A 19,928-nucleotide genomic window follows, 5' to 3' on the forward strand; every position below is an offset into this window, starting at 1 on the left:
CTACATTAAAAAAGAACAAAGTCACATCCCACGAGGTAAATATCACTTACCATCTGTGTCATAAAACATGCCTAGTAGGATATCATCTGAGCCTTTCCATTGCTTTTTCAAAGTATCCAATATAAAAGCATTTTCTTCTTCATTATGTATGCTTATCATGTCCGCTCCTGAAATTATTTTAAAGAGAAAAAAGTCAGCATATTCTAGAATCAGTGAAAATCACTAGGTAAATAAAAATAATAAATAGTTGCTTAACTTTCTATATATATTAGAGCTGGACAATGAACTTTGATCTTACGGTTCATACAAGCTAATAAGGTTACAGGGACATGTCTTGGCTCTCAGCCTTGAATATGATTTATGTCATTGAAATTACGTTTATGTCTCAGTATACCTAATATAATTTTTTTTTAAGGGATAGAAAACAGTTGTAGGGGCCGGGCGCGGTGGCTCATGCCTATAATCCCAGCACTTTGGGAGGCTGAGGCGGGTGGATCACCTGAGGTCAGGACTTCGAGAGCAGCCTGGCCAACATGATGAAATCCTGTCTCTACCAAAAAAAATTAAAAAAAAAAAAAAAATTAGCTGGGTCTGGTGGCACGTGTCTGTAATCCCAGCTCCTCAGGAGGCTGAGGCAGGAGAATTGCTTGAACCCAGGAGGTAGAGGTTGCAATGAGCTGAGATCACACCACTGCACTCCAGCCTGAGCAACAGACTGAGAATCCATTTAAAAAAAAAAATGTAAAAAGGAAAGAAAGAATGAACAAAAAGAGAGAGAGAGAAGAAAAAGAAAGAAAGGAAAGAAAGAGAAGAAGGAAGGAAGAGAAAAAGAAAGAGAAAGACGAAAAGAAAAAGGAAAAGGAAGGAAAGAAAGAAAATAGTTGCAGGGGAAAACTTGATTTAAAAATATTCTAAGACCAGCAGAATTGCTATTATTTTATTTCACCTGCCTTGAAATAAAACCATATTGGCATGTTGGAAATTTCGTCTTGTTTTCACAGAGCCGATGTTCATGTAGGACTTTCTCAAAGGGAAACAACATATATGTATTAAGTACTATGTGGCACTTTAATAAGATTAATAATTTCAGTGTTTACATTTATTCCTTCTATAATAAATGTATATGATTTTGATTAAGGTATCCCTAATACAGTTTGAAACATTCTTCCAAATGTTATTGTTGAAGAATATAACAGTAATAAAAAGCACCTTTCGGCTGGGCACGGTGGCTCATGCCTGTAATCCCAGCACTTTGGAAGGCCGAGGCAGGTGGATTGCCTGACCTCAGGAGTTCGACACCAGCCTGGCTAACATGGTGAAACCTTGTTTCTACTAAAAATACAAAAAATTAGCCAGGCATGGTGGTGCACCCCTGTAATCTCAGGTACTCCAGAGGCTGAGGCAGGAGAATCGCTTGGACCCAGGAGGCAGAGGTTGCAGTGAGTTGAGATCACACCACTGCACTCTAGCTTGGGCAACAAGAGTGAAACTCCATTTCAAAAAAAAAAAAAGTGTCAAAATAATTAGAGGCTCAATTGGGCCCAACAGCCAAATATATAAATAGCCTCCAAGCACAGTCTTTAAAAAATGACATTTTTTGGCTGGATGCAGTGGCTCACACTTATAATCCCAGCACCTTGGAAGGCCAAGGTGAGAGGATCACTTAAGGCCAAGAGTTTCAGACCAGCCTGGGTAACATAGTGAAATCCCGTCTCTACAAACAAACAAACAAAATAGCTAGCGCACATCTGTAGTCCTGTCTATTCAGAGGGCTGACATGGGAGGATCACTTGAACCCAGGAGTTCAAGGCTGTAGTGAGCTGTGATCATGCCACTGCACTCAAGCCTGGGTGACAGAGCAAGATCCTGTCTCAAAAAAAAAAAAAGATATTTTTATTTCAAATATTTTACAATGTGAAGTTATAAATCTATTTCCTAGAGAACACTGAGTGTATGCTCTAGCAAATCGCCTTTTTATAATTTTTCCTTGATATACTCTTTTTTACTACAGTCTTCATGGTCCTATGTAATCTGACTTCAGCACTTTCCAGGAGAATAACTAAGTGATTAAGAACTCTAAGCCTAAAATCCAACAGACCTGGGTTAAAATCCTGGCTTTGTCAATTATTTCCTGTGTTACCTTGAACAAATAACTGAAGTTAATTTCATCTCTCAATAAAATGATGATAATACACTACTTGATAGGTTTGTTATGATAATTAAAGCCAGGTAAAGTATATGGTTTGCTTAACCACAGTGCCTGGCACAGGATATGCATGTTAAATAGACCCTGCTTTGGACCATATTGTCCAACAACTGTCTTTCAACTCCAGGATTAAATATATACCCAATTCCACTGCCTGTAGCTTGTGTGTTGTCAAATAAAAATTGTACATTAAATCTTAGGACCCAGTTAAAAGTCAGATGTGACAAAATCAGTTTTTAAAGAAATTAATGAACACTTTACTAATTTGTGAAAAAACAAACAGAAAAGAGTAAGCCTTTTACCATGGTCAGTACACTGATTTCTGACATCCTCTATGCTTTCTACTTTGATGGCTTCTTGGAGAAAAATGTAGCAATTGTCTTGGAACTGAATCCAAGTAGATGAAGGACAGTCTATGTAGAAAAAAGAACAACACTGTTAAATAACTTGAGAAAAAGAATTACATGAATTCCCAAAGATAAGGATATTAGATATTAAATTTTCACACACACACAAAGGCAATTTCCTTTGTTAAATCTTTATTAAAATAAGAAATCAACCAGTGTAACAGGAATTTGTTTCTCTCCATTATACATACTGAAAAAGAGAAATGTGCCGATGATTCTCTTCTGACTTTACAGAGCAAAGATATAAGTTTTTAGATTGTTTAGGAATTCAAGGCAACAAACTATCTAGAAGACAGCCAATCAGGATTACACACTTCTGTTTGAAGGTTATCTTTGCAGTATTTAACAATTTCAAAAGTCTTAAGACTTTTACAAGGCCTTGTTGTTCAAATTATACCTCTAAGAACAGAAGAGAAAAAGAAGTTGCTAGCTTATAAATATTCACACAAGTTTTCATATTGCACAGGAAAACGAGACTGATGTTCTTATGAATGTCCTTAATTTAACACCTCATCAAAGTAGATTCTTTAAGGTAGTTCAATGAAATAGAACCATAACTCTTCCTCTACTGCTCTAAGGGGACATCTCCTTCACCTCTATCTTGGTCTCTTTTTGTTTATTATAAAGATGTGCATTTTTAAGCCTAGGCTCTAGAACCACTGTGACCCACCTAAATTTATTTTATATCCAAGTTTTTTTTCCTTCCAGCTGTTTTATAAGCACTTGAATTACACATATGACTACCTTGGGTTTAACTCTGGTAGGAATCTAGAACTCTCCCACAATGCTGGCTTAAAGATACGGTTGTTTTGCAGCAAACACTTTGCTTTGGGAAAATGTTCATTATGAAACATTAAAACAATCTGGCTATAAAATTACATGATACCAACATTTGCAAAGCAAAGAAGTCCAGAATAGAGTCAGGAATTGGAGAAGCCAGACAGCTTTGTAGGAGGAAGGTCTGAAAACAAGACACTTGGTTGAAGGTCTGTATATGGAGCAGGTAGATCCTTTCCCTGAGAAATAGCATTCAGCCATCTCAGGTTCATTACACATTTCTGCAACCTTCTTTGAAAATCTGGTCTTTATTCAGAGAAACTCTTATTCCTTCAAATCCACTTCCAGGAATTTAATCTAGATTTTCTAGTTGTTCTTAATGGGAGTATTAGTCTTCTACTCCATGATAGTGAGATGCAAAATTCCATCTTTTATACTTTTCAACAAGTTATCAACAACTGGTCACCTATCTACCCATCATCCGTATCAGACATTTGCTGAGCAACTTCTACGTGTCAGGTATAATGCTTAGAATCCAGGCAGAGGGGCCGGGCACGGTGGCTCAAGCCTGTAATCCCAGCACTTTGGGAGGCCGAGACGGGCGGATCATGAGGTCAGGAGATCGAGACCATCCTGGCTAACACGGTGAAACCCCGTCTCTACTAAAAAAATACAAAAAACTAGCCGGGCGACGTGGCGGGCGCCTGTAGTCCCAGCTACTCGGGAGGCTGAGGCAGGAGAATGGCGTAAACCCGGGAGGCGCAGCTTGCAGTGAGCTGAGATCCGGCCACTGCACTCCAGCCTGGGCAGCAGAGCGAGACTCCGTCTCAAAAAAAAAAAAAAAAAAAGAATCCAGGCAGAGGGTGTATGATAAAAAGCACAGTTACAGGTACCTAGTAAGGTCTCCATAAATATTCATTGAATGAGTGAACTAGGATGTAAAGGCAGATTTCTTCCCTCCTTCCCCTCTCTGCTGCCAGAGACATGACAGAGGACACAGCAGTCATTTCCAGAATAAAACTCAAACTGAAAGTCAAAAGGGCAGAGGCTCTAAATTACAAACTTCAATTACTCTTTCTCTTCTTTTTTCCCTCTTTTACTTTCGTCTGGTTCCTTTTATTGCTCTTTTTCTTTTACCTTATGGATTTTTTAAAAAATGAAATGGAAACAGACTGCATTACCACACTGAATGACATCTGAAACACTTTTATAAATCATTGGCAATTATTGAACCACAGGTTCAGAAATGCACTTTTGTATTATTTCTAGTCAAAACTACAGATACTGTTTTCTACTTATAACAAATAACTCGACAATATACAAAAATGAATTTTTGAAATACCATTTATATAAAATAAAATATGTGTAATAAGTCCACAAAAATATAATCAACACCCAAGTCAAGCACTTATAGTTCTTTTTTTTTTATCTTTTGCTCCTGGCATGCTGTGAAAACATGTAGTTCTTATACTTTATAAATTAAAACGATTCGAAGATATGATCTCTAAAACACTGATTAAGGTATATGCTTATTTCAGCGGCAGCTCATGTGTCAATTCTCCATGAAGTGTCTCAGCCTTATCTTCCTCTAACCTATGACTCCTCTGAACATCTGTAGGACTTTTAAACTGCATTATGCATGAGAGGCCTTTTCTGGCAACAAGGACTAAAGACATGCTCAGGCTACAAGATGATAGATTTATTGTACAGATACGTGGCCAATAAGAAAACTGAGGATACTATCTCAACAGTCAAATAGGCTTAGCGTTCATATACTAGGCCCTATATTGGGCTGATGCCTACCTAGAGTAGTCAGCTTTTGATTAAGGAAATTATCCTTATTCCAATTAGTTGTGGCTAGGGTTTTGAAAATAATATGGCACAAATCATAAGAACTATGGGTAGTCATTCTTCTTTGGAAAAGGCAATGTGTTACCCTCTGACGGCCTATACACGTTTACATAGCACTCATTAGATCCTGCTTTATATAGCGGCTATCTGATATGCATCCTGCTTTCCCAAATGATTGTTAACTCCACGACAGCAAAGATCATGTCTGAGATCTAATTGTATTCTCAATAATAACTATCCTTCTGCCTTGAACATAACACTGGAAGGGATGCATAGAAGTGGGTCAATACAGGACTCTGGTTAAGCCCATTAGGTTGTAGAGAAAAGTCTGGCTCTGACTACACAATCTTGGACATGTTATTTAACCTTACTGTGTCCCGGTTTCCTTATCTGTATAATGGGAATAACAGTACCTATGTGAGGGGGTTGCTGTTAAAAAATTGTGCTAGGTGCTTAGGATTCCACAGTGAACAAAAAGGAAAAAAATTCCTATCCTCCTGGAAATTTATGTTCTAGTTGAGGCAGATATGCAAAAGGAAGACAAATATGTAAAATAATATGTTAGATGGTGTATTGTGGTCTATTGCTATGTAAAAAATGAGCAGCTTAAAACAAGAAACACTTATTATACACAGTTTCTCAGGGTCAGGAATTCAGAAGCAGTTGCTTGTCTGGGTGATTCTGGCTTGGGGTCTCTATGAAGTTACAGTGAAGATGCTGGCTAGGGCTGCAGCCATCTGAATACTGAACTGGAGCTAGTAGGTCAGCTTCAAGGAGGCTCACTCATATGGGTGGTGAGCTGGTACTGGCTGTGGGCAGGACACCACAGTTCCTCACCACGTGGACTTCTACATAGGGGTGCTTGAGGGTCCTTATGACATGGCAGGTAGCTTCTCCCAGAGTGAGTGATTCAAAGGAGGGCAAAGGTGGACATGCAGTGCTTCATATAATCCAGCCTTGATTGTCACACTGTATTATCCTACTGGTTATTGTGTTAGGGTTCTCCAGAGAAACAGAGAACCAACTCTCTGTGTGTGTGTGTGTGTGTGTGTGTGTGTGTGTGTGTGTGTGTGTGTGTGTGTGGTGTGTGTCCCCGAAAAGATAGGAGAGAAAAAGTCACATGGATATTTCAGGCAAACAGAGGGAGTAGCAAACACAAAGCTACTGTGTTTGCACAGTATGGGAATGAGTATGATGATGATAATGATAACCAGCTACTCAAAGACCACTGATGAATAACTAAGTAATACAGAAATGGTCCTGAACTTAATGATGGACGACTTATGATTTTTTGACTTTACAAGTTTATTGGGATATAGCCCCATTCTAAGTCGAGGAGCATCTGCATGTGACAAGACAAAAAAAACCTTTTTTAACAGGATGTGTATAGAAAAAGAGAAAACAGACTGTTGACTCACTTCCCCAAAACTTTCAACTGTCTTCTCCTTAGGCTGATTTCAGCATTAGCAGTTAACTCCAGTTAATTCAACATGGAACCCCTTTTCTCATGCTATAGATCAGACTGTGTGCCCCAGAAACAAATTTTAAGCACTACTCAAAAGGTATATTTGTACTTTGAGAAGAACAGGGTTCAAATAGAGGCTGGACAACTCCTGTGAGGAGAGTTGTTGACGTTCATGCACCTCATGAGCAAAAGGCTAAACGAAGTCGTCTTCAATGCTAAGTATGTTTGCTATAGTCCTAATATAATTAAAAACCTGCCCATTAAGCTCTCTGCAAAGGGCCTTTCTATGACTCTTATTTCTTCACAGCAGTCCTGAATGATAGGTTGTGATTAATAATGCACTTAAATGACTCTTAGGGATTTTATAATTTTATAATTCTTTAATATGTACAGAAATTTAGGAGCCTCATGAATATTTTAGAAGCTGTACTTAGCACAACTCCAAAAGTTTCTATATAGATCCTCTGCCTAAAATTGTCATGTGCTAATAGAAGATAGTATCATATCCACAGGAATACTTTGCATTACCAGTCAAATCTAATAGAACTCTTGGTTCCTTTATAAGTTCTCTCTTTTTTAAAAACAAACAAACAAACAAAACAGGCACAGCATGAGGAAGTGATTCTTGGGACATACTTGTTCTAAACGTTAATGAAGGAAAAGGCAAAGACTTCTTTTTTGTTTTCATTGTCAATAATAAGACCTTTGCTCCTCTCCCATTAAGATATGAGTTGTAGTCACATAACTTCTGCAAGGGCAACTGTGGCAGAGACAGATGAAGAAGAGGGGCTATTTATTACATTTATATGTATGGAGGAGGGAGTGGCTGTTCCAAGTCCCTGACTAATCCAGAGATTCTGTGGCTGTACTCTGAGCTGCAAGATCTCTCTGAATCCCAAAGAAACTGAGGCACTCTGACACCCCATCCCCTCTCCATATCACTCTTCCCAATCTAGCTTTCAAGACATGCATCTCCATATTCTCCCATCACTTCCCTCTTCAGAAGGATTATGAATAATATTTTTTCACAGAAGGGTGTGCCATTGTTAATCTGTACCTTTCTCTTTGGGCATCACTGGTCTATTTTTTTAAAGATTCGGTCTCAAGATTTGCCCTCAAAATCTAAAACAGGCCAGGCGTGGCAGTTCACACCTGTAATCCCAGAGCTTTGGAAGGCTGAGGTAGGAGGATCACTTGAGCTCAGGAGTTCGGGACTAGCCTGGGCAACAAAGTGAGACCCCACCTCTACAAAAAAAAAAAAAAAAAAAAAAAAGAGCAAGGCATGGTGGCATGCACCTGTAGTCCCAGCTACTTGGGGGGCTGAGGTGGGAGGATCACTTGACCCCAGGAGGTCAAGGCTGTAGTGAGCCATGATTGCACTACTGCACTCTAGCCTGGGTGACAGAGTGAGACCCTGTCTCAAAAAAATAAAAACAAAAAAAAACCAACAAAAGGAATGAAATACTTGATATGCACAATAAAAATTATGGAAAGTAATCTTGCTGCAAAACTAGTTTTCAACACATAAGCAAATTGTTAAAAGATTCTCAACAGTAAAAGAAGTCCTGAAATAATACCTAATTGTAATTTCACTTTTTCATTGGAAGAAAAATAAACATTAACATTTCAAAATTTATTTTAAAATACTCTAATATTTAATCTGAGATAATTTCCTCTGAAACATAACTGTGCCATACACAAGAGTCAGAAAAGGTGGCATCAGGCCGGGCACGGTGGCTCACCCCTGTAATCCCAGTACTTTGGGAGGCTGAAGTGGGCAGATCACGAGGTCAGAAGTTTGAGACCAACCTGGCCAACATGGTGAAACTCCATCTCTACTAAAAATACAAAAATTAGCTAGACGTGGTGGTGCATGCCTGTAATCCCAGCTACTCGGGAGGCTGAGGCAGGAGAATTGCTTGAACCCAGGAGGTAGTGGTTGCAGTGAGCCGAGATTGCACCACTGCACTCCAGCCTGGGTGACAGAGTGAGACTCCATCTTGGAAAAAAAAAGAAAGAAAGAAAAGGTGGCATCAGTAGATTAAGATGATTTAAGGCTTTGAATTCAATCTATGAAATGAGTGCATAGCAGAGTTAATATAATTTGAAAAAAATTGCAATCCACTTATCCCACCTACTTTTTAAATAACTCACCTAAATTTTTCATCCTTTTATTATAACTTAGAATAAAGTGCAGGTACACAAATCAAACAAAACAAAAATCCACAAGATGGTAAAATCTCTGTTATTATGGAGCTTCCCTCTGGTAAGAGAAGCAACAAGCAAGACAGATGAATAAACACGATGCATTCAGAAAGGCTTGGAAAAGATAAAACATGGAGATGTGATGGAGAATGTGGGTGTTCAGGGAGGCTTTGGAGAAGGTGACATATGAACAGAGATCTGAATGGTGGAGGTAGGGGCAGCCATGCCAAGGACTGCAGGAAGGTGGTGTGCACAGAAGGACCAGAGGCGTTGGAGTACCCAGATACTGTTTACTCCATGGATACAGAGTGAATGACAGGAAGGGTGGTAAGAGATGACATCAGGGAAGAAGGCAGAGGCACCTGATCTAAGGCTTGTAGGACATGGCAATTCAAAATCCCTAGATTCTGATCCACATGATGATCATGGAATGAGGACTTACTCAGAACATGCTTGTTATCTCATGCCAGGCATAGGAAACCACTGACCAATAAACACATACTGATCATCTACTATGTGCTTAAGCACCCTTACAGAAAAACTTTTTAAAGAGATGCCATGGATTTTCACTCAGGAATTTAAAGAATGTTTTGTCCACTGTGATTTTCAAAATAATAGCAAAGAACAACATAAGATCACTTCACTAATAACCTCCAGAATGACAGAAAATAACAATGATTTCCATTTCAATATCACATTTATATGCAATACCCATATTTATTATGCAACATCATAAGAGCTTTTCTATTAAGATCTTGGTATTCAGCAACAAACTCTTTCTTGACTTAGTTCTAAGCCAAATATGACCCCTGATCTTGCTTGGATGGGAGATTTGTAAAGTATTATGAAAAACACACTTAGTTTTTCAGCCCTATAACATTAGCATGTATATGAATGTGCTCAGTAACCATAAACATCCAATACACATAAGGTGGTATTCATATGTTTTCTGGTTGCAACAATTACCCTTCATTTTGTATGAAGAGAATAAAGGGAAGGAAATCAAGATGAACCACACCTGTAACAGGGACTAGACGTGGAGTTTCCACTTAATGCTCCCAATAGCCCCGTGAGGTAAGTATTATCTCTGTTTTACTGAAGTGCAGATAAGTTGGTTAACTAGCTAGGTCAAAGCTCACACTCATTTCTAAATTAATCCTTAAAGCTTCCTGACTGAGAGAAGCTGATTAATTAACAACATTAATTTATTCATCATGCACTTTTCTAAAGCTCTTGAAAAGCCTATTGATCCACACTGGACTTATCAAAGGAAATACACAAAAATTTCCAAAGGGAAATTTGCCCTCTATTGCTGGTCAAAACAGCTTCACTGAAGAAGAGACATACCAAAATCTAGAAACTGATTTTCTTTAAAAGTCTGACAAGAAAGAAAAATCTGACAAGAAAATTCGACTAGCCTAAAGTACAAATGCACAGCCTCGCAGAGGGTGGTTTACATGAGAGTTGAGATGTTACTGGCTTGCAAAATGAGGGTGTGCAGAAGAAGGGTTCAGAGACAGCCCAGCTTTGTCTTAGACAAAATTAATGTTCCCAGTCTGAACAGTGTGAACATGGGCACATCTTGTTTCTGCCCCTTTGATAGGCAGCAAGTGGCATAACCAGTCATAAATGCTGGTCCACAAAAGCTTTCAAGAAAGGAACCTTGGGTTTGTATGCAAGTTCTGAGCTGCTGCTGCCTCCAGCACTGAGGTCCACTGAAATATTCCTGTCAGCAGACTTTGAACAGGCACTTATTATAAAAAGGCAGTGAAATTCGGGGCCAGGGTTGGGGGGGAATCTCTTGCATTTTATTTAAATCTCTTGCACTTTATTTAAGCCCACACAAGTACTAATTTAGTTCTTGTTTATTTTGCTCTTTAATTCCCGGAATTGTTCAGTCAGTGGTGTTTTTGGAAGTCTCCCTTCTCCAGTCTCCCCATCCACATATTTTTGACATGCTTGTATGGAAATTTTTAAAAAAAAAAAAAAACCAGTCAATAGAATTGTGCATTTTCCTCACAAGTCATTTTGTGAGTGAGTGGTCACGTGTGTGATTTTTCAGATGTCACTTGCACAACAGCAGACTAGAACTTTAAAACCCCTTGATTTCAGTGAAATCCAAGCTTGGCCTGTTCCCGTTCCTCTTCCATCCAGGGGTTATTTGGCTGAACTGTTTTCCTGTTTCAACAACTTGAACACCAACCAACCAGACAAACAGCCCTGCTTGCAAAAGAGGGCCTGCTTCCTCCAGCCCCCACCCCCATCCCAGCAACCCCACCCCGGCCGCGCACCAGCTGGGGAAATCGCCGCCAATGTCCCCGCTTCTCATTTCAGCCTGAAATGGCCCTGAAACGGCGCCCGTCGTGCAACTCCAAGTCCCTCAGTTCTCCGGCCAATCGGCCTAATTTGGGGGTTCCCTCCCCGCGGAGTGGGGTCTGCGCTGAGGATGTGGACTCCAAGGAAGACAGGGCCCTCCCGTATTCTCGGCCACCTCCCCTCCCCGAGGGCAGGCGGGTGAGAGGTGACCCGGAGCCAGGACCCACGGGGGACGGTCGTGCAGGGAAGGGCGGGATGCCCTCGGGTGCGCGAGGACGAAGAGTGTGCGTTGGGAAGGGGGCGAAGGCGGTCGCGCGCGGTCCCGGCGAGGGACGGCTTACGGGCTTACCCGCGACGGCAGCAGCGGCGAGCCCCAGCAGCGGCAGCAGGAGCGCGGGCGGCGCGGCCAGGGGCATGACGGCGGGTGCCGGGGGGCGTCAGGGGTGGCGCGGCCTGAGCGGAGCTGGCGGAGCGGGCGGGGCGGGGCGGGGCGGGGCGGGGCGGGAGCGGGGGCGGTGCTTCTCGGGTGCGGGTTCAATGCCCGCCGGGCGGAGCGTGAACGGCACGGGGGGCTCCCACCAGGAGGACCTGTGTGCTCCGTCCCACAGGAGCAGCTGGCGCGCGGCCTTCTGGAGCTTCTAATTTTTGTTTTTTAAACTTTTAATTTGAACTGAAATAACTTAGGACTTTCGAAAATATTGCAAAAACAGCACAAGAGATTTCCGTAACCCTTCAGCCAGCTTCTCTAAATATTAACATCTTATATAACGCCAGTGCAGTGATCAAACACAGGACACTCGCACTGGTATAATGCGATTAGCTAATCTACAGCACTTACCGCATCTCATTAATTGCCCCTCTAAGGGTCCTTTTCTGTTCTGGGATTCAATCCAGGATCATACATTGCATTGAGATGTCGTGTCTCCTTAGTCTCCCTTTAATCTAGGACAGTTCTCTGTCATTCTTTTTCTTTCACGATCAAACCACATTTAAAAAGTACTGGCCAGTCGTTTTGTAGAATGCCCCTCAGTTTCATTTTGTCTGACGTTTCCTCCTGATTGGATTCAGGTTGCGCTTTTTTGGCAAGAGTACCCCAGAAGTGATGTACCTGCTGGAGAAGGACAAGATGTCGATGTCTCATCACTGATGTTAACTTGGATCACTTGGTTAAGGTGGCGTTTGCCAGCCTTCTCCTTTGGATCTACTGGCCAGAATCCTCCTTTTCAAAGACTCTTTTTCAGTGAACTATGTCTTTTCGACAGCTTTTCTCTGTTACCAGCTCCTGGATGAAGAGTCTTTAAGCTATGCTTGCTACAATGTATGCATAAACTGTGCAATTATACTTCACTCATGAGGGCCTCTGGACAACACCAGCCAGGGTCAAGCAAGGGTGCTTGTTTAAGCCGCATGTCATTGGCAAAAGAGTTCTAAAAAATCAAGTCTAAACTCAACAACATGAAAACAAATGACCCAGTTAAAAAAAATGGGCAGATGATCTGAATACACACCTCATCAAAGAAGTTATATAATGGCAAATAGATGAAAAGATGCTCAACATCATATGTAATTGCTGAATTGTATATTAAAACAAAAATGAAATACCACTACATACCTATTAGATACCAGAATCCAAAAACGCTAACAAGATCACATGTTGGCGAAGATGTGGAGCAAAAAGAACTCTCATTCAGTGCTGGTGCAAATGCAAAATGGGACAGCCACTTTGGAAGACAGTTTAGAAGCTTCTTCCAAAACTAAATGTACTCTTACCATACCATCTAGCAATCACAACTCCTTGGTATTTATCCAAATGAGTTAAAAACTTACATATACACAAAAACCTGCACATGAATGTTGATAGCAGCTTTATTCATAATTGCCAAAACCTAGAGGCAACCAAGATGTCCTTCAATAAGTGAATGGATAAACGATGGCACATCCAAACAATAAAATATTATTCAGTACTAAAACCAAATAAGCTATCAAGCCACAAAAAGACATGGAAGAACTTTAAATATGTTTTGCTAAGAGAAAGAAGCCAATCTGAAAAGACTACATATTATATGATTCCAACTATATGACATTTTAGACAAGGCAAAACTATGGAGACAGTAAAAAGATAAATGGTTGCCAGGGGTAGGGGTGGGAAGAAAGAGGGAATGAATAGATGGAACACAGGATTTTTAGAGCCATGAAATTATTCTGTAGGATACTGTAATGGTAGATGTGTATCACTATATATGTGTTAAAACCCTTAGAATGCACAAAACAAAGATGAACCCTAGTGTGAACAATAGACTTTAGTTAATAATTTGTCAATATTGGCTCATCCACTGTAACAAATGTACCTGCTAATGCAAGATGTTAATAATTGGAGAAACTGGGGTATGTGTAAAGAGGTACACGGGAACTCTATACCTTCTGCTACATTTTTTGTATACATCTATAACTGCTCAAAAATTACTCTTTTTTAAAAAAATAAAATCTAACCCTTTCCACACTTCTGATAATCCAGAGTGGTTACACCAAGGAAATTTGACCCACGGGGTCTATAAGGAGAGTCATAGAGTGTTAGATGTGGTAGGGGTCATCTTCATTTACTAGTAAGGAAATTGAGTGACCCAAAGAAGGGATGTGATTCCCTGTGGGCTCACAGAGAATGCTAACAAATGAACCAGAGCCCAGGTCCTGTGCTGAACTCTCCCACCTATTCCAGGTTCTGCCCCTTTGCCAAAGTATTAAGGTCTTGCTTAACTTATTTACTTCCATTCTTCTTCTCAGGCTGCCAATAATGGGTTTATTATATACCAAACTCCAGACCAGAGCGAATCCTTCCAAAGGTACTCTACGTTGGAATATTGACACATCTTGATTCCGGACTCTTTTGCCTTCCTAATTACAGAAGTAAAAATGGACAGTTCTAAGCAATCATGTAATTGTGAAAGTTATCTCTTCCAACCCACCTCAGGCACCAAAGTATATTTTATCAATGTGGTTTTCTTTGTGTTAAGCTACTTTTCAAATACTGGTTACATTTACCAATAGAATTGACATCCTAATGAATCAATCTATTTAAGGCAAAACCTATTTTAACACTGTCATTTTAAGTCATTTGGACTAAAGAAAATTTTATTATTTTATTGTTAACTCTGGTGCACACTGCCTCATTTTTGATGCTAATCTGATGAAATAGACTACTTATTGCCTGTATGTGGGTACTGTTATATTTCACTCTCCAATTTACTCTCCAGTTACACCTCATACCCTTAATTTTTCCTTCACTCTCACTCCAACTTACGTCCTCTTTTGACTCATGCCAGACTTCAGGCCCTTGCCTGCATTTTTCTCAGCCTTTTCTTTCTCCCTTCTCCACCCAGCTGGGATACCACATCCTCTGTCCCCTTGTTCCTCTGGTGTGCTCACCTGGCCAACTCAGAACCTGTGGTCTCCGCTTTCTTCTTCATGCTTTTTTTTTTTTTTTTTTGGAGACAGAGTCTCACTCTGTTGCCCAGGCTGGAGTGCAGTGGCACTACCTCAGCTCACCTCAACCTCCACTTCCTGGGTTCAAGCAATTCTCCTGCCTCAGCCTCCCGACTAGCTAGGATTACAGGCATACGTCACCACACCTGGCTAAGTTTTTTGTATTTTTAGTAGAGATGGGGCTTCACCATGTTGGCCAGGCTAGTCTTGAACTCCTGACCTCAAGTGATCTGCCCGCCTTGGTCTCCCAAAGTGCTGGGATTGCAGGCATGAGCCACCTCGCCCGGCCCTTGCTCTCTTTTTCCTCAACTTTACTGAAGTCAACTGAGGATAGGTGGAGGAAATCAGTCAGTACTCCCGATGGCTGTCACTATAAACAATATGGCTTTTAATTTCATCTGGGCCCTCTATTGCTCTTCTGCAATCCTTGTATTTGATTTTACCTTAGTCAGTGTCCTCTCCTATTTTTCTCATTGAGTATTTCAAATTTATTACTCTTTTCAAGCTAAGATCCCAGGCTAGGTGTGGTGCCTTATGCCTGTAATCCCAACACTTTGGGAGGCTGAAGTGGGAGGATCACTTGAGCCCAGGAGTTTGAGAGCAGCCTAGGTAACATTGAAATCACCTGTCTCTAGGAAAAAAAAAAAAAAAATTAATGTTGGAGGTCGAGACTGCAGTGAGCTAGAGTTGCACCACTGCACTCCAGCCTGGGCAACTGAGCCAGACCCTGTCTCTAAAAAATTTTTAAACTTTTTAAAAGACCCCATCTGCTACCAATCTTTCTCAGCAGACCTTGCCTTCTAGTACACAAGAAAATGGGAGACCATTACATACAGACAAACACCTTCAAATGCTTATCTGCAGTTCTTCTCTTGTGGCCTCAGAGAAGAAGGCATGCTTCCCCAACCCACCCAAACCAGTTCCTCTTTCTGCTTAGGACTGCGCCTCTCATTTTATCTTCTCCAAGATCTTCCATTAATGATTCCCTCTCCCCACTGCATCATCAGCTGCTCTCTGTCCATTATTTTTGTTTTTGTTTTTCCTCTCAGCTTCTAAACTTGTGAACCTCTTTCTTTCCCCTTTAGAAAAAAACCCTTCTTCAACCCTTCTTTCCACTCTGGCCCAGTCCCTTTCCTTTCTGTCTCCATCATACTTCTTGAAATCTCATGTTCCTCATCTCCTAATTTCCCTTTCAATTTTTTTTTTTTTTTTTTTTTTGAGACAGAGTGTTGCTGTGTCACCCAGGCTGGAGTGCAATGGTACAATCTCAGCTCACTGCCTCTGCCTCCTGGGTTCAAGCGATTCTCCTGCCTCAGCTTCCCAAGCAGCTGGGATTACAAGCATGCACCACCACACCTGGCTAATTTTTTTTTTTTTTTTTTTTTGTATTTTTAGCAGAGACAGGGTTTCACCATGTTGGTCAGGCTGGTCTCAAACTCCTGACCTCAAGCGATCCACCCACCTCGGCCTCCCAAAGTGCTGGGATTATAGGCGTGAGGTGCCACACCTGGCCTTCCCTTTCACTTTTAAACTCACTTCCATCTGGATTCTGGCTTCACCACTCTGCTACATTTCCATTGGCTAAGATGGTCATTGGTTTCCTAATTCCTAGAATCCAATTTTATCTGACTTTGCCTCTCCAGTATTCAGCAATTGGATCAATATCGACTTGTTTTTCAAAACAGGGTCTTGCTTTGTCACCCAGACTGGAGTTCAGTGGCACGTTCATAGCTCACTGTAGTCTCAAACTCCTGGGCTTACGGGATCCTCCTGCCTTGGCTTCTTGAGTAGGTGGCAGTACACATGGGTGCCACCACAGCTGGCTAATTATTTTATTTTTTGTAGAAATGGGGTCTTGCTTTGTTGCCCATGCTGAACTTGAATTCCTGGGCTCAAATGATCCCCCTGCCTTGGCCTCCCAAAGTGTGAAGAGGGATTACAGGTGTGAGCCACTACCCCTAGCCTATTTATTCTCTAAAAAATGCACACAAAATCTCTTAGCAAATGCCTCGCTTCACAATTGGTGGTCAATTTATTTCTTGTACTGTATGCCTAACATAAAAAACCCAATCTAGAGATTTTTTTTTTCAATAAGGATCAACTCCAGCATTTTTACTTTTACTTAAAAGATAAAACAACTTTATTACGACATCACCATTATATACAGCTGTGCTTTTCACATCAATTTGGCTTAGTTCTTGGAGGAAAGTCTTAATGACTAAAATTGTAGACAGATCATAGGACAAGAGAACTAGTCTAACAGTCTAACAAATTCAATAAGAAATCAGGACAACTGTAGACTATATAAAAACTGTCTTAGAAAATTATTTACAACTTTATCATAGTGTAAATACTCTAAATGTAAAATAAATCTATGGATTTTATACAAAAATACTCTAAAGTACAAATGTAAGTTAAATGCTGAATAAAACATTCACCTTTTCCAGTGGATGCTATTACTAAGAACATAATCTAGGTGTCAAAACTTAAAGTCATAACCACAAAGCAATGTTTTCTTAATCACTCATAATTTTAAATCTGTTAGTAGTCATCACAAGGTTTAGAGTTCTACTGAAAAAGTCTCATTTTTACAAATGCAACTCATACACTTTCCTTCATGGACCCTTTCTCTGTTTAACACGTGTAAAAAAAGTAAAACAAAATTCTTAGTCCAAAGTTGACATGCTATGTGAAGTACATAAATTGCAAAATTATCAATCTTAAATACCTAGTTGATTCTCTTTACAAGAGAAACAGTCATGTAATACATCAGAAAATACAAAGCACACTGCTACAGGGTACCTACTCAATCTAAAAATAATGTTCCCACACTTCAGAAAATGTTAAGTACTAAATCTTTAAAAGTCATTGTTTTATGAACAGTTATAAACAGAAAAAAACTCTTCATATTTACATAATATTGGTATGAAATAACTTTGGAATAATATAAGAAGCATTTTGCCAAGAGGAATCATTTTGCTGTATAAAAAGTAAGCAGAAGCCAGGTGCGGTGGCTCATGCCTCTAATCCCAGCACTTTGGGAGGCCGAGGCAGGAGGATCACCTGAGGTCAGGAGTTCGAGACCATCCTGGCCAGCATGGTGAAACCCTATCTCTACTAAAAATACAAAAATTAGGCGGGCATGGTGGTGGGCACCTGTAATCCCAGCTACTCAGGGGGCTGAGGCAGGAGAATCGCTTGAACCTGGGAGGCGAAGATTTACAGTGAGCCAGGATCACGCCATTGTACTCCAGCCTGGGTGACAGAGAGAGATCACTCTCAAAAAAAAAAATTAAAATTAAAATTAAAAAGTAAGCATGTCTTATTGTTTATTTTTCCCCATTGCTAAAAATGACTATTTTGAAACAAGGTTGATAGAGTTTACAGTTCAATTTTTACTTTGAGGTGCTAATTTTGCATTTGGCCAGATGCTCTTAAAAATTAAAAAGTAGACATGTCACCTAGTAATATGCCAATTTTAATTTTCTAAGAAGTTTTATAAAAAAAACTTCTATTAAAATAGACATATCCTAGTTACCAATCACATTCATATAGAGAAAATGCACATTAAACATATTACTGTACAAACAATTTGGACTTCAGTTCCAGCTTTGGAGTCCTCTCCATTCTATTAATTAGGGTGATAAACATGGCATTTAGCAGGCTATTAACTGTGGATACCAGCACATGCCTAAGATCTAAACAACTGAAAAAGTACTTAAGAGTTCTACTTTGAAGCAGAGTAAATACTGACACTGGGACATTTTAAGTGACTAATTTTTTGTAACATATTAGTGCAAATTAGAAAACTTTGAGAAGAATTTAGTCATGGAAAGAAGGAAGCATAATCTCATCTTCATTCACTCCTTGTGCATATCGAACTGCTGAGAAGCCCGCCAGGTGCAAACGGTGCCTTTGGAAGACGAACCAAATCAGTACGCCCATGAGAACTAAGATACTTAGTGTGGCAACTGCGAAAGCTATTGATGTGTAATCAGGGCCTGGAACAGGAAAAGGTTTGATGTTGGAGGAGAGAATACAAAAGTGATCATTATTGATTTTATACATTATGGGTTGTGTCACACACGTAAACCTGTAAGCTGTGTACAGACATAATAAATTTGATTGTTTCATAGCACTAACATAGAATTCAAACTCATCATCAGATCAAAAGAAACACTTGAGTGATTTCTTTTCAAATGTGTTTTCCTTTTCATTCAAATCCTCTTCATTGAGATAGGAATTTTCTTCCAAAGACATTAATGTGCTGTGATTATTCTCACATTCCCTTCCTAACACCAATTTGGGAATATCACCACCTGTATATTATCCTACTTTGATAGCAAATCGCTAAAAGCTATAAATTTTTGTGATTGACTTACCTGGGGCCAAATAAAGTATTATTTGCTTCAAAATGATTTAAGCCTCTCAGATGAGTTCATTTAGTGCAGCTGCTGTTCCAAGCCCCTTATCTGCATGCTGCCCAGATGGATTCGCTCTGTTCCATGACTTTACACACCATTGCTATGCACATTACACATCTCATCCCTCTATGGATAACTCAAAATGGCCAACATAGAACTTTTGATTTACAACAACCTAACTCTGCTCCCACCCAACCCCCAAATCTTCCAGTTGCTTTCCATTCCACTCAGAATAAAACCAGAACTCAAGCCTTGCTTCCAAAGCTCTGTATGTCTAGCACCTACCTGTCAGTTCTTCCCTGAGCGCTCAGCAAACTCATTCTGCCCTAGGCTCTTTGCTCCAACTGGTACCTCTGTCTGTTATGCCCTTTCCCTTGATATTTGCTTGGCTTGATTTTTTAGATCTTAGCTTCAATGTCTCCTGCTTCTAGGCGTCTTCCCTGGTATCCTAGAGTAGCTATCCACCTAGTCTCCATCACATAGAGTTTATAACAATTTGATATTTTCCTCTCTTTAAAAAATTGACCTATTTACTTCTCTTTCTTCACCAGATTGTAATTTCTGTGAGAACAGATACCTTATCTGTCTTGTTCTCAGGTGCATCCCAGTGTGCAAAACAGGGCATGGCATATAGTAGACACTCTGTTTACTGACTCAATGTGTGTATACATGGATACTGATTACCTAGAATTGAGGTTTTATCTAATATTTACATACCAGAAGCAAAATTTTTATGCAAGATCTTTAAAAATGTTACTGTGAAAAATTTGGAGCTCTTTCTCCAGAAATGAAGTTAA

General features: G+C 40.1%; 2 protein-coding genes across 13 annotated transcripts in view; both read right to left on the reverse strand.

Annotated features, from left to right (window-relative positions):
• The window catches only part of CD302 (CD302 molecule), a 45,865-nt gene extending 34,179 nt beyond the window's left edge, over positions 1-11,686 (reverse strand). For all 8 annotated transcript variants that reach the window (XM_021924342.2, XM_021924339.2, XM_021924346.1 and 5 more), the window contains exons 1-3: positions 11,577-11,686; positions 2,509-2,619; positions 51-167 (exon numbers count right to left, since the gene is read on the reverse strand). In XM_021924342.2, the coding sequence (XP_021780034.1) occupies positions 51-167; positions 2,509-2,619; positions 11,577-11,643 (295 nt within the window). In that variant the 5' untranslated portion in view covers positions 11,644-11,686. The remainder of the gene's footprint in view (positions 1-50; positions 168-2,508; positions 2,620-11,576) is intronic.
• Positions 11,687-13,320: 1,634 nt separating this feature from the next.
• The window catches only part of LY75 (lymphocyte antigen 75), a 97,577-nt gene continuing 90,969 nt past the window's right edge, over positions 13,321-19,928 (reverse strand). For 2 of the 5 annotated variants that reach the window (XM_031651812.1, XM_031651809.1), the window contains one exon: positions 16,817-18,708. In XM_031651812.1, coding sequence (XP_031507672.1) covers positions 18,530-18,708 — 179 coding nt within the window. In that variant the 3' untranslated portion in view covers positions 16,817-18,529. Of the gene's footprint in view, positions 14,120-16,816; positions 18,709-19,928 lie in introns of those variants that run through there. The other 3 variants (XM_031651810.1, XM_031651813.1, XM_031651811.1) reach the window with 2 other exon arrangements.

This window comes from Papio anubis, chromosome 10 (assembly GCF_008728515.1).
Source record: "Papio anubis isolate 15944 chromosome 10, Panubis1.0, whole genome shotgun sequence".
Lineage (NCBI taxonomy): Eukaryota > Metazoa > Chordata > Mammalia > Primates > Cercopithecidae > Papio > Papio anubis.